The 27,760-nt window shown below is 25.1% G+C and overlaps 2 protein-coding genes across 8 annotated transcripts; one reads left to right on the top strand and one right to left on the bottom strand.

Annotated features, from left to right (window-relative positions):
• The first annotated feature begins 1,457 nt into the window (after positions 1 to 1,457).
• On the top strand, positions 1,458 to 6,659 carry LOC122851462 (prostaglandin E2 receptor EP3 subtype). The gene is made up of 6 exons (XM_044150694.1): positions 1,458 to 1,723; positions 2,149 to 2,385; positions 4,850 to 5,027; positions 5,093 to 5,346; positions 5,701 to 5,923; positions 5,987 to 6,659. The coding sequence occupies exons 1-6, from the start codon at positions 1,541 to 1,543 to the stop codon at positions 6,097 to 6,099; spliced, it is 1,188 nt and encodes a 395-aa protein (XP_044006629.1). The 5' UTR covers positions 1,458 to 1,540; the 3' UTR covers positions 6,100 to 6,659.
• LOC122851456 (rho guanine nucleotide exchange factor 17) lies at positions 6,172 to 26,620 on the bottom strand. 7 transcript variants are annotated; one of them, XM_044150689.1, is made up of 22 exons: positions 25,532 to 26,620; positions 22,645 to 22,828; positions 20,279 to 20,947; positions 19,055 to 19,483; positions 18,430 to 18,988; positions 17,585 to 18,001; positions 17,199 to 17,505; positions 16,821 to 17,118; positions 12,192 to 12,269; positions 11,160 to 11,237; positions 10,967 to 11,071; positions 10,464 to 10,867; positions 10,216 to 10,353; positions 10,017 to 10,111; positions 9,647 to 9,869; positions 9,179 to 9,538; positions 8,984 to 9,094; positions 8,674 to 8,907; positions 8,512 to 8,579; positions 8,110 to 8,433; positions 7,847 to 8,017; positions 6,172 to 7,762 (listed from the first exon to the last, which is right to left on the bottom strand). In XM_044150689.1, exons 2-22 carry the CDS (start codon positions 22,807 to 22,809, stop codon positions 7,506 to 7,508), a joined length of 5,490 nt encoding a protein of 1,829 aa, XP_044006624.1. In that variant the 5' UTR covers positions 22,810 to 22,828; positions 25,532 to 26,620; the 3' UTR covers positions 6,172 to 7,505. The 7 variants fall into 7 exon arrangements, with proteins under 7 accessions (XP_044006624.1, XP_044006620.1, XP_044006625.1 ...); XM_044150685.1 differs by having other exon boundaries at positions 8,674 to 8,910; positions 25,532 to 26,618; XM_044150690.1 differs by having other exon boundaries at positions 8,674 to 8,910; positions 18,430 to 18,985; positions 25,532 to 26,618.
• Positions 26,621 to 27,760: the final 1,140 nt, after the last annotated feature.

The raw sequence follows: 27,760 nt of genomic DNA, 5'->3' as shown, positions 1-27,760 counted from the left end.
ATTTCTTTGCTGAATTTTCAATATCTATTGACTATTTAATTTGTAACTAAAATAACCACAATTAATTATCAAAATATTTGTCGAAATAATTTTTTATTTTTATATTATCTATAAAAATTTTAACATATGACCACCTGTCAATTTTTTATCCTAGATTTAAATTTATATGAAAAAAAATTTTAAAAATACTTTTATCTAAAATGTGTGATTTGTCATAAATATTTTCTTCTATCCCCTATTTAGCTACATTAATATTTTCAATTTCATAAACTTAGAATTTTTATTTTTTCAATATATATTCAATTTTTTTATGTTTTTAATATATATTATTCCCTTTATTCAACAGGCAAAAAGAGGAAACAATATTCACATATACGTTCGTGCGTCATTTTACATGCGCAACACAAAAAAAAAAAACCATACAGTACATGATGTCGATGGTAAACAAAAGTCACTTGAACCGCGTGGATTTGACTAGTGAGGCGGCAACTGCGTTCATAGTTTCATCAACGAGAGTTGCGAAAAAAAAATAATAATAATAATTTGCAATCACCACTGTAATTTACTCCAATTATAAATATTTTGATAATTATTTTTCTGCCAAAAAATTAGAGATTCAATTAAAAGTATCACAATCAAGTTATTAAATTTTTTCCTTGAAAGTTTAACAAATTAATATGATAATTAATGTCCATAGTCCCTGACTGGGTCTTTGATATATCCAAGGTATTTAAAATCTAAAAATTTAAATTAAATATAAATTAAAACTAAAGTTATATGGAAAAAAAATTTCAAATAAATAAATAATAGGTAAAATCTGTTTAGTAAATCAGTTCTCGTGTTGGCTTGGAGGTGACATGTCATTCCGCATTTTAATCAAACGAAATGAGAAATAATAAATGACCCTGATGATAAAAAATATGTGTGTAAATAAAACAGTGAAATGTTATTATAAAAGTTTTAATATTTTATTAAATTGGATATAATTTTAAAAATAAAAGTAGTTTAAACCTTTTTTTTTTTTTTGAGGAAAAAAATTAAATAAATTTCATTTATTTATTTTTATTTGAGGGTAAAAAAGTGAAAAACATATACAAGTATATAGAACGAAAAAAAAAAAATAGTTGTAATAAAGTTTTTTGAATAAAATTGGAGGGTCACACAGTGAATTTGAACTCACCTTATTTATTTTCAAGCAATTTATCTTGAATGGCATTTCCTTAACTCCCATGAGCACCCTCACTTATTTTTTCAACGATCAACTATAATATCCGGGGTAAAAAAGTCAAAGGTATATATATAGACCTAAAAATATGATATCAATCAAAAAAAATGTGGATAAAAGTGATAAAGAAAAAACATATGTGTAGATTTTTCGAGAAAAAAAAATCATAAAGGTCAAGTCCTTTAAAAAAAAAAAAATAAGGCTAAAGGAAAAATTGAATTTTATACACATTGATATGAAAATAAATTAAATAAATTAAACTTGAATGAATTTAAAATAAAAATTAATTTAAAGATAATTAAAAAATAAATTAAAATGGAGTCAAATGAAACAACATGGTCAATTTTTGATATGGAATCAACAACAATGACAACAAATATCATTACAGCACCAAGACGTCATGTTACATTTGCATCACAAATTATTTTAACATTAGTTTATATTTGTGGTGTTATTGGAAATATATCTGCTTTATTGATACTTTTTTTCCGAGACAAGGTAAATTAAATTTATCAAATGAAAATATATATAAATATTATTAAATATTACAATAATTACATTGAGATTAAATTACTTATTTTTCATCAAAATATCAACAATTTATTTTGTCATTTTAACAGATGAAAATATCAAAAAAAAAAAAAAATCAAAATATAATTTAAGAGATAAACTCAAGTCCAAATATTTATACATGAAATTTTTTTTATTTTTTTATATCAAAATAAAATGTATACCTATTATTCTTATATCAAAAAAAAAAAAAAAAAAAAAGAAAAAATAAATAGGTTCCAAAAGAGATAAAGTCCAATTATTTCTCTAGACAATAAATATATTTATAAATTTTTTTAACACTTTTTTTTTTTAACTTCAAGTATTTCTAGTTAGATATATATTTATTATTTTATTTTTTTTTATTTTTCTAGAGAAGAAATCGAAAACATTTATTGATGCTACGTTGCTTGGCTATCAATGATCTGGTGGCACTTCTTGGCATGCTTGTACAAATGTACGGTACAATTTACGGTGGATGGAGTGGAACAAAAACAACATGTTCATTGAGAATTGTCTGGAGGTTGTTTGGGCTATTTAGTGGATGTGTTGCAATTGTTATGGCTGTTGAAAGATGGCTTGCTTTAACAAGACCCTTTGTTTATCAAAAGGTATTTATTTTTTATGTCAATTTTATTAGTATTGCGCAATCATACATATAAAAGATTGCTTTTTTTTTTTTTATTATTATTACTTGTGTATTATTTTATCTGAGGTTTTTATGAAAATTTAAAAAAGGTGTATGGAAAATAAGAGGAAAAAACAGGTCAATCACATCAGACATACGTTTTAGCTTTTGGAATAAATAAATAAAAAAAAAATTGAATATAATCTTATTTGCAAATTTGTTCAATCTGCAGTTTAGTATTTATTCATTTTCATGTGTCATTTTAATTCATGAATTCAAGAATAACATACAAAAGTACAAGCGTTTAAAAGATAAATTTTTTTTTTATTCTTTCCTTCATCTTGTAAACAAAAAGTTTTTTTTTTTTCTTAAATATATTTATCATTCAAGTTGAGAGGTCATTATGATATTTCAGTTGACCGATATCTCAACATGCTAAAAAAAAAAAACATTATCATCGTACAGTTTGTATCTGAAAAATTAATTTAAAAAAAAAAAAAAAACTTTAATGACGAAATGTAATTTTAATGTGTTAAAAAATGATGTATATTAAAAAAGTTTTAATTATTTTTTACTTTTAGTTAATAATATATCCAAAAAAAAAAAATATTTTTTATTTTAGTAGATGATTTTTTATTTATAAAAATTATTCAATCACTTAGTCATGTTGAAGCCCACATATGTCAAATATAAAACACTCAGTATTAAAAAAATAAAATGAAAATTATCTTAGTAAAACAATCAAAAATAATATTTACACTGGAAAAAAAACTGACCTAATCGTTATCACGTGTCGCACATATATGCTAGTGGTCACGTTGACATTGCCAAAAAATACAACGCAATTATCATTATTTGTATGTTCAACGCGTGACATATTTAGTGGAAATAAAATTTCTAGCGTGGTAATATTAACATCTGTAAAATTATTAATGAAATTTTAAATTGAAAATAAATGCCAAAGTAAACTTCATATTTCATTTTCAATAAATATATTTAATTCAACAGTGACACACATGAAACTAAAAAAATAAAAAAATAAATAATCATCAAAATAACGATTAATTTAAACGAAAAAAAAAGAAAACACATTAATTAATATTTAATGAATCTTAAATAAATAAAAGAAAAAAAATGATGACGCAGTTGAAAATTGAATTAATTTAATTTCCTTAGATTGAACATTATTCAATTAAATAAAAATTATCAAACGATTGTTATTGATAAAAGACACCCCTAGGTTGTATAGATTAGTTGTTAAAATATTTTTTTAATATCTTAAATTAAGTGTGTTAACTTATCAACCCCATCTAATATAACCACATGTAATATTATTTTTAATAAATTATAACGTTTCTTATATAAATATCCTTCAAACAGAAAAAAAAATACTAAGTGGTGAACAAGATCAATATTGAGAGGCCCCAATGTACAAACTAAAAATACAATTCAAGAGAAATTACAGGGAAAAAAAAACAACGAGTGTCAAAGCATCAAAGATAAGCAAAAAAATATGTTGAATTTATTTTAATGACAGTTGTATGAGTATTTTATTTATAAAATGAAACATCAATCTCTAATGTTAAATAATTGAGGGTAATATTAGTATCATATTTTTCAAGGTGATTTATATAAATTTATTTTTATTTTATTGCAATGCGAAGTGGATAATATATCAAATTAAAAATGATGTCTCACTGCATGACGCAAAAGATGAACATAAATATAACATTATATTTGTAGAAAAATTGATTGAAAATTATTGCAATTGTTGATTTTTAATTTTCTCCACAAGAGATACATGTATTTTTTTTTTTTTCATGATTCTGCAAATTTTAATTCATTATCAACAATTCACCTCGTTTCAGCTATACAATAAAATTACAATTTTTATTTGATTCAAAATTAACTAATGAAAATAAAAGCACACACATAAATTCAATTGAATTAAATAAATTACCTAGTATTTATTTTATTTTTAAAATAAAAAAAAAAAAAACAACAACGAATAAAAAAGAAAAACAAAAAAAAAAAACCAATCAAGTTGGAAAATTGCTTCAAATATTTTAAATTAAATTCTTTAATTTTCATTATAAAAAAAATTAATGAAAAAAATACTTAGTAAGATTGATGAAAAATAATTTTAAAATAAAATATAAAAAAGTTTTTTAAGAAAAAAAAAACACAAATGATAATATAAAATAAATAAGAAAAAAAAAAAAAATAGTGTATAAATTTGTGTGATAATAACTCTGTCGAGACAGGTGGTATAATCTTGATAAACCCTTGTTCGTTTTAATTTAATAATTTCAAATTATATCCAAAGTTCACCCTCGTATTGCATGACCCCAAGTATCAAGATAGTCTACCAAAATGAATCCTTGAAATCTTCAAGGTCATCTATATTATTATAAAATAAATTAAATAAATAATTACAATTATTTCAGCGTGTAACATATCCGGTTATTGTTCGTTGTATGGTTGGATTATGGTTGACAGCATTGACCCTAACAATATTACCAATATTTGGCTTTGGTATTTACTATGAATCTGGTAAATGCAAAAGATATCGTGAAGCAACTGAACCTGAAGATATTGCTTATGCTTATGTCTGGTTTTCATTTGGTAATTATATTTATTATTATTTAATTTATAAAAATAAATAATAAATTATTTTTCAATAATTTTAGGTACATTACTATGTGTATCAATTGTATTTTGTAATTTGGCTGTATCAAATGCACTTCGTGCTCTTGGTAGACGAAATGGTTCACTTCGTCGTGTATCAAGATCATCAGCAAAATCACCACCACATAGAATACATCAATTATCATCATTAGTTGATGATTCATCACAAGTTGGATCAACTGTTGAAGAACGTGCATTTGCTAAACTCATGACAGTATTGTCATTTTCATTTGTCATTTGTTGGATGCCACAAATGGTAAATTATATATTTATTATTATTAATTTAATGATTAGTAAGTTTATAATGATTTTATTAAAATTCTTAAAATGTATTTTAATCCTTTTGTCATATACTTATTTATAATTTGCAAACGAGATTTAAAATTATATTTAAATTATTATTGTCACGTGTTTATAATACTTGATTATTATAAATGATATGACAATTGTATATCATTGAAAATTCAACCGGATGTAGATAAAATTAAACAAAAAAAAAAAAAACAAATTGAAAAAAAAACTTACATGCCATGAATATATTTGTGTGAACGAATTTTATAAATATATTTATATTCTTTTTGAATACTTTTTTTATAATTTTGTTTTACAGATATCAATTCCACTTGCACAGTATAATATTGGATTACCAACAAGTGCTATTGTTACTAAAAAAGGAATAATAATATTTCAAATAATTGCTGATATATTTTTATGTATTCATTTTACATTGGATCCATATTTTTATGTTTTATTCAGAAGACAAACAATGCCATTATTAAAACCAATTTGTAGATTTTGTCGTTCTGCTAATAGTCCTGGTAGTTCATTCAATGGTAAGATGATAACATATTTTAATTTATCTATTTAATGGTCGTGATAAATTATTTATTATCAAGGTACATCTGATCATCATATGAGTAGTGGTGGTGATCCACCAACTCCAGTCACTGAAGTACCATCAAGTCTACTTAGTGAATCAACTGAAACACATACACTAATGGTTTTGTGAAATTCGCCAAAGCAAATGATTTACAAAAAATGGAAAGATAAATATGAAAATACATACTTGTAAGATATTTATTTTGTAAATCATTGCATTGTATATTTATGTATTTTAATTTTTTATATGACTGATAAATATGTACATTTATTTTTTCATAATTACAATTGATGTAAACAAGTCATTTTTTTTTTCCAATTGGAAAAAAAGAAAAAAGAAATAATTTGTAATTATAAAATAGATATTTATTAATAATTTAATTATTTATAAAATTAAAAATTAAAAATTTCTATTAGGATTCATGTAGAGGATAAAACTGATCATATATTCTTGTGAAAAATAATATGTTTATCTAGTCAAGGAGAAAAAAATAATAATCATAATGTGTTTAACAAAATAATATGATCAATAATACTTTTTTTTTTTTTTTTTTGTTTATAATTATTTAATTTAATAATATAATTCAAGTTGTATGTAATGTTTTATTTGTAATAATTATTAAGAAATATTTTCATTAAATATACTAATTGTAAATAACAATTTTAATATATATATAAAATTATATAATATAATAAATATATCTATATTTGTGTGCTGAAAAATATTAGCTAGCTATTTCGAAATATTAATCATTAATTTCAAATTATCCTTACACTCAAAAATTTTTAACTCTAATTTTTTTATCTTTACATTAGATAAGTTTTAAAAAATGATCTATTCCGAGTCTGAATTTTTTTATTTTATCAACTTTTGCATGAAAAATAATCTAAATTTTTAATATTATTAAAATTTAATTTTTTTAAATTTTATTAGTTACAAAATTCAATTAATTTTGAATTTATTTTACTAATTAATAATGAAAATAATTTTTTTCTTTTATTAATTGACTTTTTTTTTCAGACATAATTAATAGACCAATTAATTGATCATCAATTTCATACACATACATACATCATCATGTAACATAATTAAATAAAATTATTTTTTTATTATTTTAAATGATAATTAATTTCAAACACCAGTTACGAAAAAAAAAAAAAAAACAATTAATATTTGTTTTCTATTACTTATGAAATTTATACTTTTAATTTTTTCGTAAATACTTACTATGAATTTTTTTGTCTTCAAACAAACATGACTCTTACAAAAAGAAAAAATTTTTATAGAAAATATAAACAATCTTGGCATTGATTTTTTTCATTTTGCCATAAATTATTTAAAAATTAAAAATTATACAGTGGCATGCACATTGATGCCAGGTACATCAATGTCCCTTGAACTTTCATCTTCTATTTTCCAGAAGATTTTGGAGAAGCAATATCTCTAAAATTGTCGTTCTGATTCATCAACGAATTGATGTGTCATACAAAATTCATTTGATCACTGTATCATTATCGAGATACACAATAATAACATCATACTTTCCATAATAATAAATGATTTGTTGAATCTTCACGACCAGCTTGAAGTTCAGCTGATGCTTGACGAAAATCTTCATAACCATCACCACCAGATATTACCAATAATTTTGTACGATTAACATCAGTTTGTTGTGTTTTATTATTTTTTAATGTATAACGATTTGGTTTTGGTCGTTGTTCTGGTTTTGATGTTGATGGAATTTCTACACAAGTTAAAAAACGTACATGACCAGTATGACCATGAGGAATACCTGATGATAAACAAACAAAAAAATAATTAAATAAATGATTTATTGTTATTAATAATAAAAATTAATAATGAAAATTAAATTTACCAGTAACTGGTGGTGCTTGTGATAGCCTTTGAGTTGATGGTTTTATATGGGGAACTGGAACAGTCAATAAAACACCAGCACTTGTACCAATCCACAAAAGATCATTACATGCTAAAAGAGCAGTTACACGAAGACATGCTGCTTTATGTTGACGTATTATATCATCACAACCTGCAACAGATTATTATAATGATTATGTTTAAATAAAATTTCTCAATCAATACACATTTTTTTTGTTTATAAAGAAAAGAATGATTACTCACTGGCAAGTATTTTTGTCACCGCAGGAGCAATACTTATTTCAGTAAGACACTCATAAGTATTTACATGAAAAAGTTTTAATACAGCACTATTATGTAATGATACCCAAACACCAAGACCACCTGATGCTGTCATACAAGATACTGGACGTGCATTATCACCACTGACATTCATTGTATGTTCAATTTCAAGTGTTATTGTATTTAATATTTTAACAGTGTTATGACAACTACACCATAATTTTCCTCCAATTGGTAACATTTTTGTAACTGGTGTTGCATTTGTACCAACTGAAATTATTGATGGATCCAATGTATTCCATCCACCTTTAAAGAAATCAAAACATATTATATAATTTATTATGTTTTATTTTTTTTACAATTTTAAATTATTTTATGACTCACAGTTATCTCGTGTGTAAACAACAATATCACCATTTGCCAATGAAACAAAAACTTTGCTCTCTAAATATCTAAAAATAAATATTTTAATTTAATTAAAAACTTTTTGTTATTTTTATTTAAATTATTATTATAAATTTAGTTACTTAGAATTAAATTACTTACATGATTGAATTAACACTGCTACCATGTTGTATTTTAACTTTATTTTTTTTAATTCTTATATTATCATTGCAATTGTAAACATGAATACAACCATCTTCAGTACCAAGCCACATTGTTGGTTGATTAATATCTTCTTCAATTGTGCCATCTATATTTGATAAATCACCACACAATGAACCACCTGCTGTATCAGCACAAGGAATGTCATCAGAATCTGAATCATCAGAACTTGAGCTACTAAAAAAACATATATACAACATAAATATATTTTTTTTTTTGACAAAATTATCATTATTTTATATTATATTACCTGTCCAACTGAATATTTCCAGAATTTTCATCAGTATCTTGAACTGAAATACTGATACCACTTTTACTAACAGTAAATGCGTTATTATTATTTGTCGCAGATATATTTGAACTAAAAAAAAAACAACAATAACATCATTAGATCTAAAAATAAAATGTATAAAATAAGGATAATTATAATTATCAAAATTATTACCATGATGGAGATACAGGAATTGCCGCAACACATAAAATTCTTGCATTACAAACACCATTGCATGATGTAACTTGTGCTGGTTCTGGTGTTAAACTTAGTACACATACTTGACCAACATATCCATCACTGTTACAAACCCAAACATCACGTGAACCTTGACCATTTGTTAATGTTGGTGCTGCACATGTAAATTGTAAACCAGCTCGTGTTTTACGAATTGGTAATGGTCCTAAAAATTCAGGACTTGGTCTTCTATCAGCTGATAATGCCAATTTTTGTTTAGCATCATTAAAACTTTCTTCCCAACTTGCACGTTTATCAGGTTTTGTAAACATTACTGAGATATTTTCAATTCCAGATCTGAAATTATAAACGTAATGATTTATTATTATTTTATAATTTTTAATAATTTATATAAATACAATTATTAAAAATAAATAAACAAAAACAAACAAACAAACAACATACTGAGTATTTAGTGTTAATTCTAAACATGCAAGCTGTGAATTTGCTGCATTTCTTTCAGCCAATTGACGTTGTGTTTGTGTCAATAATTCCTTAATAAGATCTTCAAGTTGATTTTTTGTTCCATGCAATGTACCAGCAAGTTCTTGAAGTTGACCAAGTGTTGAACAATCCTCTCTCAAATAATCAACTTCACGTGCCATTCTTCTTAAATTTTCATCTTTGGCTGTTTCAAAGAAATAAAATAAATGAAAAAAAAAATAAAAAACATTCAAAATTAAATTATACATTCAATTTAAAAATTTACATAATACATAAAAGTTTCGAGAAAAAAAAAAATATAAAATAAATATAATTAAAAGCTTATGTCAACCTTTCATAACTTCAAGATCATCTAGAGGTATTCTCATGAGAAGTTTGTACTTGTTTGCTTCAAGAAGACCAACCAAACTATTTGGACAAGAGCTCCTGATAAAAAAAATTATTAAAAATTAAGATTTTATCATTTAAAAAATTCTTTTATATAAAAAAAAAAAGTAATTTAAATTTATTTATATATTTAAATAACTTACGTTGATGGTTTTCTTATCGTGCCACTTCTACGTTTAATACTTGTTATGACAAGAAGATCAGAAAAAAGAAAGAGAGCCCTCTCTTTTCGTGTGCCTTGATTCGAAGCAATTGTGACAAGATCATGTCGTACAAAGGCTCTAGAAATGTAAATTAAACAAATAATAATATTATTTTTAAATGTAATATGAATTTTGATTTTTAAAATTATATATTAAATAGCAATGAGACAATGAGACTGTTTACACACCTGTCATTGGTAACAATACCAGCAAGACCCTCAACAAGTGATTGTACTTCTCTCAATGTAGTTTGTTGTTGTTCCCATTCAAGTGATTCTCTTTCAGTACAATTAATTTTAACAACAAGTTCATGTACTTCTTTTTGTGCAGCTGTTAATAATTCATGATCTGGATGTGTTTTATCAGTATGTTTTAGCAATCGTTGAATAAGTAATTCATAACGTGGAATTTTTTGTACTGGTTTTATTAATAATTGATCAAGTCCAAGTTTTCCTTTGTGTTCACGTTCCATTGTTTCAAGAAATCTGGCAAATGCCGGTTTTGTTTGACATGTTGTTTTTATTGATTTTTTAGCTGTTTTCCAATTATCGAGAAATAATGTATATGCCTCAAGAACAACTGGTTTTGTAAACTAAATTAAACGTAAAATATAAATATTTAATTTGTCATAAATAATAAAAAAAAATTAGAAATAGTTTTATTATTAAAATTAATTTATAAAGATTATTACCACGTCGAGAAAAACATCACCAATTGTTTGATGAAGTTCCCATGTTTCTAAACGTTTTCGTAGCTCTTCAAGAAATACCTCATGATGGCTGAGGATTGACGGAACCTAAATATACATATATTATTATTATAAATAATAATATATTAGTTGTCGATAAAAAATTGAAGTAAATAATTGAAAGTTTATTAATTACCTGGTAGAAAATTTCATCAACTGTTGCTGCATCAACGAGTCCAACATTCTCTGAACTTTTTAATGTATGTAAATATTTCTAAAATGAAAATTCAATTTATTAATATTTTTAATTTGCATTTTTGTATTTGTACAATCAATTTAATAGTGTACATATATATTTATTTTTTTCAATATTTTTCATTTTATAATTTTAGTAGCTCATGTATCCTGCGAGCATAGCTTTTTTTTTACTTGATTGATATTCACGTCACAAGTAGTTTCAAGCGTGTCATTAAAAGATTAAATTAAATAAATTGATTTATCATAATTTTCAAAAAAAAATAAAACAATTTTTAAATAAAAAAAAAGGTTGTATAAACAAATTTACTACGTAAATCAACGAAACTGGCAATGAATTGGACACAAGACCCTCAACATAAGAATGCGGCTCGAAAAAAAAAAAAAAAATAAAAATATATAAAACAGAGCAAAATAAAAAAAAAAATATATATTTCTGGGATTTATTTATTGGATGTCTTAAATTGAGCCTGGCGATTTTTAGAATATTGTCGCGACGAAATGATGACGCAGTGGATAAAAAAAATTATCTATCTACCACAAAAACATGCGTCTAGTCAAAATGAAAATAAATTTAAAAATAAATCTATATGTACAATTAAAAATATAAAATATATAATTTTGCAATTTAAAAAGAAAAAGATTGAAAAAAAAACAAATTAATGATTTAAAAGTAAAAAAGGAGTATAACCATGAATTGAGTCAGCCCTTGAGGCAATTTATTCGCTGACTATATGTAAAAACTAATAGAAAAAAAATAAAATAAATAATTAATTGTGTGTTATGTGAGTTGGTGACTAAACATGAAAAATAATACACAAGTGCTGATGGTTAACAAGGTAAAGCCCGGATTACTTTACCATAACGGTAATTCCAGGTAACTTGATTACACACTAACCGAGTAAACATGATTTTAATATATTTTTTTCTATCTTATTTTTTTACCCTGAGGGATAAATAATATTTAACTCACATTGACTAGTATCTGCAGGGCCTCAACATATGATTTTTCAGTATCATACAGTTCAACAACCACATGTGTCCTTGTATCCTAAGAAAAACAATAAATATCAAAAAAAAAAACATCAATTAAAAACTGATTAAATATAAATTTATCATAATAAAATAGTAATATTAATAATAACAAGAATAGTTTAAACTACAAGATATGTATATTTGCTTGTTGGAAAAATTAAAAAAAAAAAAAAAGTTATAAATATAATATCACAATATTAAGACACATAACTGTTAATAAATTCTTTTCGCTCACTGAACAGATGATCAATGAACAGGTATCAATAAATTTTTGATTATTAATTCTTTCAACATCACTTGTACGACGTTTTGCATTGTATAAACTTTTTGAAGTTGATCCAGTTAATGGAAGAACTGAAGACATTACACGTTTAAGAATTCGTGTCCCATGAAAAGGCATTTTTAATAAATTATTTATATAAATCAACTAAACAATAACCATATATAATAAATAAAATTAATTAAATTAATTAATTTGTAATATTTATTATCATTTAAATTGAATATAATTCAAAGAGTAAATTAGTTTGTTTTTTAAAACGTTAGCAAAAATGAAAATTTCAAAATTATATTCAATAGATTATTTGAGGATAGATGTGACTCTAATGAAGAACAATAATATTGTGATAATATTATCATAAAACGTATAGGGTAGTCGATGATTACACGTGATTCAGGTGGTTATTATATGACAAAGGGTTTATGGAACAATGAATCATATAACTTCAGCACGTGACAATGAAGCGTACATATATTTCGATTAAACATAATAATATTTTTCCGATTAATTTGCTCCTCTTTTTTAAACTCAATCGATAATTACATAAGCCTAAAAAAAAAAAAATGATATTGAATCATCTTAAAAATTTATGAAAGAGATTGTATTTTGTATTGTTGTTTATTTTTATAAATTTTTAAAATGAAATAAAATTATGAAAAATCATAATGAATTATGGAATGAATTTTGATGACATCATGATTCATATATAATGACACAGATAAACATCATTTATATAATTGAATTTTGTTTTTAAAATTAAACAATGAATATTAATTTTTTATATAATAATATTTTTATAAATTAATTACCAATGATAATAATTCTTCTCTACTGTCTTCTGAGCTACGCTCTGGAAGACTCCATGTACGTTTTAAACTCATTTTTTTTAAAATAAAAATTTAATAAAAATAAATATTCTTTTGATTAGATTGTATGAAAATAAATATACTTTTTTTTTTTTCTTTTTTTGTTTATTCAATCCACTAAATCAGACTGTTTTAATTCACCACTATCATCATTCAAAATTGTAATAATAAAAATATATAATATTATGCAAATATTGTTGCTATGAGAATTAAATTTTTGTGAATTTGTAAACTGAATTTAAATGATGAGCAAAAATATTTAAAAAATTAATTTTAAGAAATATATTTATTTGGCCCCCGTTCACATCGACGAACACTCAACGTTTCAAACGTTTCAGCATTAACATACGAAACCTTTCCATAGAAACAAAACGTAGCTATACTTAGCCGAAGGCATGCACTAAAGAAAATCTGTGTTAGTCAAGTACTGATCATAAACTATATTTTTGATTTATTTAAAATTTTCATTGATTGGAAATATAAAAATATAAAATATTCACTAAAAATCATAATTTTTTTATCTTTTTTCAATTTTAAATGTTTATATTAATTTATAAAAATTACTAGAAAACAAATTAAAGTAAAAATATTACATACATGTATAAAATAAATTGAAAAACGAGATAAAAAAAAAAAATATTTAAATTGTACGTAAAATATTTATTTAAAAAAAGCATTTATTTATAATAAAAAAAAAAAAATAAAATAAAATAAAAGTTGTGACAGTTTGAAAATAAAACGACATGATCAATATGTTTTTTTTTTTTTTTTTAAATTTGAATATTCAATGTTAAATACCAACCCAAGAAAATATACATGTATATTTTTTGATATTTTTTATTTTACATTATGTCTTGAAAGTTACGTCATTGAATAGTTGCAAAAACACGAGGAGATAAAGTTGATATTTGCCCGTTGGACCCAACTACGTCAAAGCAAGAAATTTTCATTCATTCAGTGGTAAAATAGTAATACCTACGCATTACCAAATGAAATATATACATACAAAACTATTTAACACAAAAATTTTCCAACATACCAAAAAACAAAAATCATCCAAATCTATAGTCTTGCGCTATTTGGCTGTTGGCTAAATATAAAAATTATATATATTATTTGCCTGCCATGCTGTTATAAAAAAAAAATATAAAAAAAATTATCATTATATATATTTTTTATTTAAATATATTGACGCGCGCGCATTGCTCTCATCTCGTCGTCGTCGTGTAATAATGTATCATGCACAGTGGGCGATACCGGAAATTCTCACCTGCGCCAATCCGGACGTACAAACTTCCGGTTATTCCTCAGTTTACCCAAAAAAGGAGCGATTTAATAAAATAAATAAAACAATAATATTTAATTGTTAATATAATTTAAATTATACCAAATTTAAAAAATTAATTTTCACTATTATAATACACAACGCAACATTTGCCAAATTTTTTTTGTATTTTTATTTATTTATTTATGTTTTTTTTTTTTTTTAATATCCAAGTGCGAAATATTTGGCTGGGCCATTTGACACACAAGTTTTAAAGTCATTTTTCAATGTCCATTAGATAATTCAAAAAGCATCTTGTCAAGTTTGACTATATTTGTGTAAGTCGTGATCCAAACCACATGGGCTTTTTCGTTTTTACAATCCAGACGATTTCTTAACACACACTTATCATGTATATATATATATATATATTTTTTTTTTTTTTTCATTTTTACTTAAAATAATTTTCAATTTGCATTGCCAAAATAAAATATAAAAAAATTAAAAACATTAAAAATAAGAGAGAGAAATTATTCAGATCAGTGGCAGGTTTATGATTTTTTTTTCTTTTTTTTTTTTTTCACGACTGGATTGCTTGGTAAAAAAAAAAATATATATATGTAGGTATATGTATGAATATTTGTGCGTGTTTTTGAATTTTTTATTCTTTTCTTTCCGGTTTGGAGATTATATGGATGGAATAAAAAATATATGTTGAGACATTAAGATTGGTGTTTAACTGTGGCCATCTGCACGTGCATTTTGGTGTTATTTAAATATTTAATTTATAAATTTAATATATGTGTGTTTGAATTTGTATTGAGCACTTGGCCAATATACTGTTAAATGCAATGTAAGAAAATTTTATAAAATTTTTTAAAACCCACGCATTTATTGAATTTATTTGTTAAAAATAATTTATATGTTGAATATATTATTTAAAGTATAAAATATTAATAATAAACATTTTTTTTTTTCAATAAAAACTTTAAGTCCAGAGTCTAATCTGCAAGAATTACAATCGATCTTTCACCATGATATTAAAACACTTGAAAAAAATATTAAAAAACCTAGGAATCATGCCAAAATATGTTTATATTATTTTTGAGTACACTGCAATTATTTGAAATGTCAATAATTTTATAAATTATAATATAAAATTTTTCTTCAAACATTTAAACAAAGTTACAAAAAAAAAAAAAAATTCAATTTATCTATGATTCAATAAATGTCTCATTGAAAATTAAATATAACAATTTTTTTCATATTCTTTTTCAAATGATATTTCATTCATATTTTGTGCGAATAAATTTTTGTTTGACGTCAGTGAAAAAGTTTCAATGAGTCAATGTTGTTATTTAAAATTTTCATGAATGAAAATGTGTATTATTATTTTCATTTATAAAAGAGATGAAAAATAAAAAAAAAAAGAAACTATTTTACAAAAAAATAAAGGTAGTGCAACAAAGTGTTCATTTCTATGTGAAAAAAAAAAAAAACTAGTCCAGTAACGATGGCGAACCTTCAGTATAAAAATAGACAAAAAAAAAAAAATAAATAAAAAAAAAAAATAACAAACAAACTATAAAAAAAAAAAAAGCATATATAGCCAGCAGTATATACAATTGACAAATTTATTGATGTTGTCGAGGCAAGGGGAATTTTCTTTCGTTACGTAAAAACGGTGGAAATATAAAAAAAAATAAAAAATAATACTAACAAAGTTTTTAAAAAGACAAATATATAATGTCAAGTTCTAGAAGGTATAGTTTTAAAACCTGAGAATAATATGAAAATAAGATGAGAAGAAAAAAATAAATAAAATAAATAAACGAAGGTCTCATTTGTGTGTGGAGAGTGTAAAAAATACAAGACAACTTGGCCAGGAATATCCCAAAAACATTTTATCTCTCCCCTTGTCTAACACGAGACATTTCTTACAAACTACAGTATCGTCGACTAAGTAAAATCCACAAAATCATCCAAGAAATATGGCCGAAATATTATTAGATTATGTATTTGAAAGCTCTCGTGTCACACGCACATGAGATATTTATTTTTAAAAAATATTAAAACTACCAATTTGATAAATTAAAAATAAAAAAAAAATCAACGATTATCTAATTTTATATGAAAATTTTATAAATAAATACTTACATTACGATGTACTGGTGCTCTAGCTGATCTTTCAGATGATCCTCGTAAAAGTTCAGCAAGTAATTCTGGGCTTGGTCCAGGTAGACCTTCAAGTTTACTTGGACTTGAAGTTGTACGATGATGACAAGGTGTTGGTGGTTCAGAATTACTATTAACACTTGGACTGTATGATAAATTAGCTGATATTTTTCTTCTTGGTCGAAGAGTTTCTTCCAATGCAATATCAGTTGCTCTTGGTTTTGCCATTTCAGCCTCAAGCATTTGTCCATATGGTCCTCTAAGTGGTCGTTTGCTGTATCTAATTATATTTATCAAAAAAAAAAATAAATAAATAAATAAACTTAAAATTTGAGAAAAAATTAATAAATCTTTATTTACCTTCTTGGTGCATGACCTTCACAGTCAGAAACATCACTCAATGTTGTTGGAGGATCTTCTTTTTCTTCACTACTTTGTGCTGATAATTTATTTCTATCATTTTCTGATGGTTCTGGCCATTGTGTTATATAAACACCTTTTCTTCTTTTACTTGTATCACCACGATATCTTCTTATTTTTCCCGAAGGTGATGATGTTTCTGATGATGGTGTTTCACTTGGTGCTTCACTTGCTTCACTTGCCTGACTCAATCGCGGTTCTTCTGGTGGTGGTGTTATTATAACCTCATGAGGTTCAATACGACTTTCTACATAATTAAAATACCCCAAGATAATAAATTTTTTTAGCTATATATAATATATAAATAAATAAATATATTATCAAACCTTTATGATCAATTTTTTCATTATTAGATTCTTGATTAATTATTTCACTGACAATTTGTTGTTCATTTGTAGTGTTTGAATTTTGTTGAATAATATCAATACGAATATCTTGGCTATCTGGAACTGGTGGCTCTGGGCTTGTAAGTGCACTTGATGTTGCTAAACTATCTGAACCATCACTTCTTGGTCGATGTTCTTCAATATTTATTGTCTGATTAACACCAAGACCCTCAGCTGAACCAACAGCACTGTCAACACTTGGTGTTGATGCACCGGGACTTTGATGACAAGGACTATTTGTTGGTGATGTTATAACTGGACTTGAATTACCACGTCTTCTTGGTAGTGTTGATGCTCTCACATCTTTTGACTCCATTTGAATTGTACTTGATATTGGCTGTGTTCGATGACGATTATCTAAAATAAACGTAAATAAATGTAAAAAAAAAAAAAAACAAAATAATCTATAGATTGATTGTTATGTTGCTTTTGTAATAGATTTTTTTTTAAATTTTCTTTTTAGACGCAAGGGAATTAAATTAATCATATAGTGCCAGATGCAGAGTGACGGGCGCATCGGTTTCAAGGTTTTTTGTACAGATCACATAGTCATTCATGTGCCAACGTTGTTATTTTCAAAAAGTATTTGTACTTGGTAACAAATATTGTCAGGAAATGAATTTCTGTCAACGAAGATATTTTTTTTTTTTAATTCTTTGTTGACTAATTCATTTTTTTTTTTTTTTTTTTTTTCATGAGTCATACAAACTAAAGCATAATAAAATAAATAAATTTTGGAATATAACTAATAAATTAAATATTAAATAATAAAAAATTAAACAAACCTTGATTAAAATCCACTTGTCCAAATGATGCACTTCTAAATGGTACACCAATTTTTTGAAAATTTAACAATGATCCACGTGGTTCTAATCGCATAAGTGCATCTCTTGCTTCACTCTCACTACTACCACCTGATGCATTATTATTATTTTTTGTATTTTTAATATCATAAATATTATTATCATATTTTTTACTATCAATTAATGAATCACTGTATTGTCGATAGTGTTTTGGTTCACTGTAACAATCACCAGTATTTAATTTATCATCAATATCACCACAACTATTTCTTTCATTATTATTAATATTATAATTTGATTTTGTTGTTTTTTTTGATAATAATTTTTTATCATTATTATTATTATTATTATTATTTAACACTTGTTTATTATTATTATTACTATTATTATGACAACACTCATCACCAACACTTTCACTTCTTAATAATGTCTTTGGATTATTAATAATATTATTTGTTGAGCCTTCACTGTATGTATAACTGCGTGATGAAGATCTTCCATTGTCACAACGACCGCATGCTTGACTGCAACAATGTGCCTGCTGGAAATGGAACGGTGATGAAAACCAGCGTGTGACACGAAGTATGAGGATTGATGATGGACCAACCTGTGGATGATGATGATGATGATGATGATGGTGATCATGATTATGATGTCCAACTAATGCTGACGATGGTGGCGGTGGTGGTGGCGGTGACGAAGATGATGATGATGATGAAGATGAGGATGATGTAGATGATGATGATGTTGGTAGGGAAGGTGGTAAAGGTGGTGGTGGTGGTGGAGGTGGTATAAGTGGTGGTGGTGGTGGTTGTGATTGTGATTGAGGTTGTGGTGATGGTAGTGGTGATATTTGAACACGTGATGGTCTTCTTGGGGGTGGTACTGGTGCTGGTCCTTTGAGCTTCTCTGTAAGTTCACGAAGACGCTCAGCTTTTTCACTGCGGGGGCCGGAAGAGGATTTTTTTCCACTTCCTCCACCGCCCCCGCTCCATCGAAATCTATGTAACCTGTCCACCGCTGTTATTGCTGGTTCCTGACGGCAAAATTTAAAGTTTTTTGTTTTTCATTAATTAATTTCAATATATATATATCAAAATAGATTTTTTTATTTTATATGTGAAAATGATGAACGTTGGCAGAAGATTGCTGTTCGAGGGCTTTAATTATTATTATTATTATTTTTTTTTTCAAGTTGATCGCAAGACATTTTGTGGCAGCTAGTCTTGAATATACACATTGAGGGAAAACAGTTGTATAGACACATTCTCCTTCTCTAAATCAAAGTGAAAACACACTCACGTATATATCACAACGATAAAAATATACGTTGATCACTTGGTCTTGGCTTAAATACAAATACACACACGCTCTGGTTGTTGTATTTGAAAACTTTAAGCAAGAATGACTGGGAAACATTTAGTCACACACTGTGAAAAACGAGATCATCATGCATCTGAGAAGATAACAAAATTATATTAACGAAAACATTGTAGCTAAATTATTTATAAAAAATATAATCACTGTAAATTTTTTAATTAAAATTATTATTATTTTAAATTAATAAAATGAATATGTCAAAAAAAAAAAAAAAATGCAACATTTAAATATGATGACATTCAAATACACAAATAGAGTCTATTTTTTTTTTTTTTTTTGAGACGAAGATGAGCCTGCAAATTCCAGTGTTTTTGAAAAACAAAATATTTAAAAATTCTTGTTGACTAAAATCTATTATTATTATTAATATAAAACAAATAAAAAAAAAATCAAATGAATTAATATTATTTGAATAAAAAAAAAAAAGAAAATTTAATAATTAAATATATACCTGCAGTTTTAGTGTCTGATGTTTTGTCCACTGAGCAATTTGTCGTGGCACAGAGACAGTATTATGAACAATCGGAGCAATATTTGAAGCGGTAAAGACGATGTTACCAGTGGTGGTAGTGGACGACGACGATGATTGTGGCTGGGTTGTGTGGCTCTTCATTTTCAGCCCCCCGCAGTTATTATTAGCATTTAAATTTGGCGGTGGAAGTAGTGGTGATGATGATTGCGTTGTACCAAGACCAACAATTTTTGTAGTGGGAGATGATGTTGACTGTCTTTCTCCACCTTCACTAGCAACACTGTTGCCGATATTATTGACTTTACTACTACTACTAATACTACTACTATTATTATTACTACTATTACAACTACCACCACCATTACCACCACCACTATTACCATTACCACTACTACTACTACTACTACCACCAACACCCCCATCTCCACTTGCACTAATAATTGAAGACAGTGGTATTTTTGACACTGGGAGCTTGGTTCGTGGACCAATGCAGCAACAATCTGTCACACTCGTTGACAAATCTGCTGTTGATTTTTCCATTGTTATTTTTCCAGTATTTTTTTCTGTCAAACGTTCTTGAGATTCGTTTTTTTTCTTCTGTTGATTTTCCAGTAAATTTTCCTGCTGGTTTGGTTGTGATAAGCTCTCCTAAAAAAAAAAAAAAAAATAACCAACATTTTCATTTCTTATTATTCAAATAACATGAGCTTTTGTTTTTGTTTTTTTTTTTTTAATTTAATTTGAACTGAAAAAAAAAAAAACGAAATTGCAAAGTCGCAAAATTATAAATATTTTAAAATAAATATCTTCCAGGAACTAACTGTCATCATATCATTTGAATAAATTTTTTATATATTGCCAATATGAAACTTTAAAAAACGAAAAAAATTCATATGTTATTTTCATTTAATTATAAAACGAATAAAGCCATTCACCTGTCAATCAATATATAAAAAAAAAATATAATATAAATATCAAAATAGCATTAAATATATGTAAACAAATCATTATTATATTTCAATCTTTATTCTCATGTCAACCTGTGACTATTCAATTAGTATGTATAAAAAAAAATTAAAATAAAAAAAAAAAAACAGTCATTCATCCAGTCATCGGTTTTTGCCTGAAATTTAATCTACATCACGCAACTCTCTCGTCATGTGGTTGCTTTCACTGCACGAACACTTTTTTTACCAATCAAGAGGGTAGAAATATATATATAGGTAATATAAATATAACGCAATAGCACGTGATTTGCGATATGCAAACACTTGAGAAAAATAAATATAAATAATATTTAAAAAATAAATAACAATACAAAGAGCAAACGTAAATACAATCTGATAAAATAATCTACATATGATTTTCTAAAAAAATAAAAATTAAATGTCAGATTGTTAATACTGTTCGAACATTTATTTATTATTTGAATTGAATAATGAAAGTATTATCAATAAGACAATTAATTTTTTTATTATTTATTTATTCATGTATTTTTTTTTTTTGTTGATTATTTTACCGAGTAAATAAATGTGATGCTTTATAGACACTTTTGCAATGTAAATATAATGCAATGGTAAAGAGCATGTAACATGAGCCAAACTCTTTCTATGAACTGAGCTTAAAAAATAAAAATAAATGTAAACGTAAGTGATCTCTCCCTCTTGAGTATATATATATATATTTAAGAGAAAAAATATTTTTTTTTTTTCGAAAAACATGCAGTGAATTGTAGCGGTAAAGATGCCTTCAAGTGTTGGCACGTCAAGTGTGTGTGTTCATTTATTGCTGGAAAATAATGGATATTAGTTTTGATATTTGATGCTTATCCAGCGGCAAATTTACTAGTTGATTATCTTAATCGTATTTAATCCACACAAAAACCATGACGATATAATGTTAATCAATAATTTACAATGAAAATCGGATAATTATATCTGTCACGTTTTCCATTAATGATGTATAAATTTATTTTATTAATAAATGAATTGACGTCAAATAATTAAAATAATAATGTTATATAGGAAAATTTTAAAATATATATAAAATAATTGATTTATAAAATGATATTTCTTTGGTTAATTTAAATAATAATATTATTTATTGAGTCAGTGCACTTAATATTAAAATAATATCTATTTCCGCATACAAATAATTTAATTTTAGATTTAAAATAAATAAAGTACTCCAGTAACTGTCAGTATGTTTAAAATTAATCGTATTTTTTGCCAAATTTTTATTGGAAGGTCATTTAAAATATACTTATTGGAAGTTATTTTAATCATAGAACATTTTAATTTGGCTTTGAATATGTTTTTTTTAAAAAAATTTATTAATTTATTTACCTGTGACAGACGAATTCCATATCTGGTACCACCTAGAACAACATATCCACTTGAGACATTTCCAGTCATGGCACGAGCTGCACCACCCAGCCATTTTCCAAGACCTTCTTTTGTCTTCGAATTTTCTTCTACACCACCACCCCCTTCGCCAACAATTCGGGGCATTCTTCATCCTTCCCTCACCCTACAATTAATAAACCCTAAAATTAATTAATACATTAACAATCATATTTTATAATATCTTATTTTACTTAATTGTTTAATCATTTTTTAATTGTAAGAAAAAAAAAAAATAAGAGTCAGCTAAAGTTTTGCTATATGCAATATTTCAAGTATTTAATTTCTTGGAAATTATAAACCGGAAATGACGATAATAAGACCTTCATTATAATAATAAAAATTTATTAATTTATATCTGAATAATATTTTATGTGTGTATTTTTAAATTGCATGTACTTTAACAAAAATAATAATTATTCGATCAATCTAAAAAGAAAGTGCTATACATTGATTCAAGTCTCGATGTCGGAAGTTAACTGTCCAAAAATTACCGGTGCGAATATGTTATAACATCGCAATATTTTATTATTTAAAAAATTTTTAATTTTTTCATATTTTTTAATATTCATAATACACGATTCAATTTAAATTTATTTATTTATTAAAAATCTTAATGGATTTTTTTTTTTATATTCAATGTCAAATTTATAAATTGATAGATAAAAAAAAAGTTAAAAAAAAAAAACAATAATAATTATATAACAAAATAAAAAATAGATTTAATTTTTTTTTTATTTTTATAATAAGTAGTTGTATTAATAACTATATAAGATATATATTTAAAAATTAAAAATGCGTAAGCCTTGAAATATAAATTCCATTCCGCTTAGAATTCGTTTAAAAAAAAAAAAAAACTAATAAAATAAAAATAGCACAATGTTGAGGACAATGAGCCGACGAGGTAAGTCGTCAAATAAATTTAATTCACTCAATTTTGTTTATTCTCTTCCTGTTTTATTTTATTATTAATTTATTGTTTGTTCAGAAGGTATACAAAATTTTGTCGCAAACATCTGATAAATATTTAGCTGCTTCGTCATCAGTCGGAGGATGTGGTGGGTATAAATATATCTCATAATTTATTTAAAAAAAAAAAAGATAAAAAAAGATAAAAGCTACATGAAATTCGTGAATTCTTGCTTGACAATATCTGCATGTATAAAAATACATGCATTTTTATTTACTCCCGTATGTTTTCCATTGTATACTCGACGATCATCGATGAGAAAAAAAAATATAATAATAAATATTGTATTGATTTTTTTTTTATTGTATCTAGTTGATTGCAATCATGTGTGTTTGTGTGGTGTGTGTGTGTGGTGACCTTGACTGCAACCACAAATTTGTCTCAATCATTTTTAATCGTTTCAAACATATGCATTCATTATATTGCTCATTCAAATGTTTAAATGTTAATATAAGATTGAGACCTTGGTAAATGATCTCAATTTAAATTGATGCTATTTTATAAATTATTCCATGGAATGTCAACTCTTATGATAGATTTTTATTTATTTATATTCAATATTATAATAGCTATTATTAAAATATTAAATATTTGCCATAATAATGTTAAAAATTTAAGCACATCGTATCACAATCAATTAGTTGTTATTAAACTTCAAAAGGATGAGAGTCACTCCTGGCAGTCATCCAAGTAATTCAAAAATCAAGTAAAAAAAATATATATGTATATAAAAATAAATTAAATGAAAAAAAAAAAAAATAAATTATCAAGCATGTTGAATTGACGAATATAGTCTTGGTTAAATTTTATAATGTAATCTTCTTTCTAAGCAATACAAAAGATGAAACAATTAAAATTTCGAGCTTTTCGCAAAAATACAATCGACAATAAATATTCAAAATAATATTTATATTTTATTATAATATCAAAATTAAAAAATATAAATTATCATATGCATGTGTGCCAAAGGAAGCTGCAAATAGACACAGAAATGGGGTCTTTCATTTTCAAAAGTATTCACGAATTCACTGTATATAAAAAAAAAAAAAAATAATAATATATAATATTCGGCGCCACTTTTGATACTCGTTAACACAAAATTATATTTTTTTTTTTTTAATAATTGATTATTTACCTGTCATTGAATCTAATAACTTAAACTTTTACACAATTTTTTTTATATTTTTCGTAAATCATACAATGCAAATGATGAAAATAAAAAATAAAAAAAAAGCAATACGTATGAAACTGGAGACAAATGATTTGTTTGATAAAATTCTAAACTGATTATTTCCAAGTTAGCACGAATGACACACGCACGTTTTAACCGTAAAACATATAAATAATATATAAAATTAATAATAAAAAAAAAAAATTAAGGCTCTTGATGTGCCGGCGGGCCACCTTGGTGAAAGCCTGCACGAATACGACAGAAGCAAACTTTAAACTTATACTTGGTAGAAGAGCCACACTACACCATGTTGCAAGAAAGTGATTTTTCTAAATAGCGCAGACTCGTTGGTGCCGTGTGGGTTTATCTGTGTGATGAAGATATAAATCTAACAATATATATATGGAATAGAAAAAAAAAAAAACCCAAGACACAGGGTGAGGTATTGTAATATTATTATTAAATATATATGTATCAAGACACAAGAGAAAATAAAAAGCAATATTCAACTTGCAAAATAATACAAATAAATTGCTGATCAAGGGATAAATATTATAAATATAAAAACCATAAAATTATCAAGTTGAACATTAAATATTTTCGCGGAAATTTATATGTAAATTTACATACTTGTGAAACAATAAATAAAAAATTAATTTGTTAATGAATATAAATAAAATTTAACTTACTTTCTTCGTTATTTGGTCACATGTTTTTATTTTTTATTTATTTTTAATAATTTACTCATGAAAATATATCATTTCACTGCATTTATTTATTTTTTAAATAAATAAATAATACACATTTTTAAATTATGTATTTTTATGATTGATATAAGTACAAAGAATGTCAAATTGTAATTTTTTTTTTCAATCAGAAAACCCAAAATTTAATGTAGTATGAAAAATTTTATATAATAAAATACGTGAGTGTATTTTTTTACATCTTCATATGCATGATCAATTTGAGGAATGCAAATGAATTAAATTTTTTTTTCCTTTCTTCTTTTTATATGCACACAGTATTATCACTGATAAAAAAAATTAATATATTAAATAGTCTTAAGATACTTTATCAAGTGTTTTTAAATTATACGGAAAAACACCTTTTTTTTTCAACTACTTTTTTTCTTCTTTAATAGCCACACTGATTCGATATTTTCAATTTAAAATTAATTTATTATTTCATGTGCAGGGTGATTTTCTTATCAGCTACGGTCATGGTTAGCTTGTGGCCTTTTCTTACCATCAAGTATATGCATCCTTTTATTTTTTAAATATATTATTTATCTTCAAATGAAAAAAAAAGCTAAAAAAATACGCCAACAAGATCTTGGTATTTTTTTTTTTTTCAAAATGCACCACATAGAAAACACCATTTAACATAAAATGACATTGAATATCCAAACATAGCTAACAAAAAAAAATCAAAATAATAATAATATCAATAAATAAATAAAATAGTATAATAAATAATACAAAAATTCACAAACACACACGGAAAAATGAAAAAAAAAAGATCTTTATGAAACGTCAACAGAAAAATATATCCAGATAAATTGTTCTCCGTCAGAACATCGTGTAAGACGCTGAAACATGTAGAAAACCGGCCGTGGCCACGAAGAATGTTTTTTATTTTTTAAAATTTTTTTTTTGTTAAGTCAAAGAGAGAGGGAGGTAAAAGAGGAGAACAACCTCAGCTTCAACTGACGTCTGTGCCCGCGCCGTAGTGCAATCGAGGCAATATTGTAGAAATAAAAAAATAAAAAAACATTATAAGATGAAGTAAAAAAGATGAAAAAAATATAAGAGAGAACAAGAAAAAGAGAGGGAACAAAAGAGATTGAGAAGATTTTTCTCTATACGTTCTCTTGTGAGCTTGGCTTCTTCAAAAAGGAGTGGAGCAAATGATGCATATAAACAAAAGGACTATATGAAATATGCAATAAAAAAAAAATAAATAAACATTTAAAATTTACAGTATGAAAAATACTGTATTACATCAATTGCAATGTATATCATGAATAAACAGCAATGACCGAGTATTGCATATGAAAAATATTGAAATAAAAAACACTTTGCTGATAAATTTAAATTTAAAGAAAAAAAAATATTATTTTAGCAATGAATTTTTTTAAATAACTAAAATATATTTTTAAATAAATAAATTGATGAATAAATATTTTAATAATATATATTGCGTGGAAATATAATTTTTTCAAGTCAATGTTGTTTATTGGATTCTGTGCGATTTGGATCATACGGGATCCGCAAGGCTGCTCGACTGGAGAATGACTACGGACTGTAAATTTTTATGTTTTAAAACACACTGGTCTTTGGGGGGGCACGACAACAACATGTACTGAAGGAGAGTAGTTGTTGCAGTGAAATCGAGTGGATTAAAAAATAAATATATGTATAATCACGAGATGTGAGTGAGAATCTGGAATTTTTTTGTATGGTGTGTTGAGATGAGGAGGAAGAAATAAAGAAGGAGTAAGTAAAAGGAGCAACAAGTCAGATGAACAGAGAGAAAGATAAAGAGAAAGAGGAGGATTTTGTTGTATACAGATTTTTGTTTTATATATATGAAAAAAAGAGAAGAAGAAAGAGACCTGTATCACCATCGTCTCGGATAAAACTCTGGATCATATTGTTCCTTCATCCTGCAATTACTGGATCCTGCACTTTGATATTTAAAAAAATTATAATTCTCACTATAATCTTTTTTTCCGTAAATTAATTTATCAACTTTATCAATTTAGCAACAATAAAGTTATTATTATTATTATTTTATATCAAGAAAATTATGATAATTTTGTTCGTCAAAAAACTAAATGTCTCGTTGAAAGGTAAAAAGTATATGCAAATATTTATAAAATTCGCATATCATTTTTTTTATCTTATCTATATTTTAAT

The sequence above is a fragment of the Aphidius gifuensis genome, linkage group LG3, assembly GCF_014905175.1.
Source record: "Aphidius gifuensis isolate YNYX2018 linkage group LG3, ASM1490517v1, whole genome shotgun sequence".
In the NCBI taxonomy this organism is placed as follows: domain Eukaryota; kingdom Metazoa; phylum Arthropoda; class Insecta; order Hymenoptera; family Braconidae; genus Aphidius; species Aphidius gifuensis.
The sequence above is the reverse complement of the archived record's forward strand: the minus strand, read 5'-3'. Positions and strand labels throughout refer to the sequence as shown.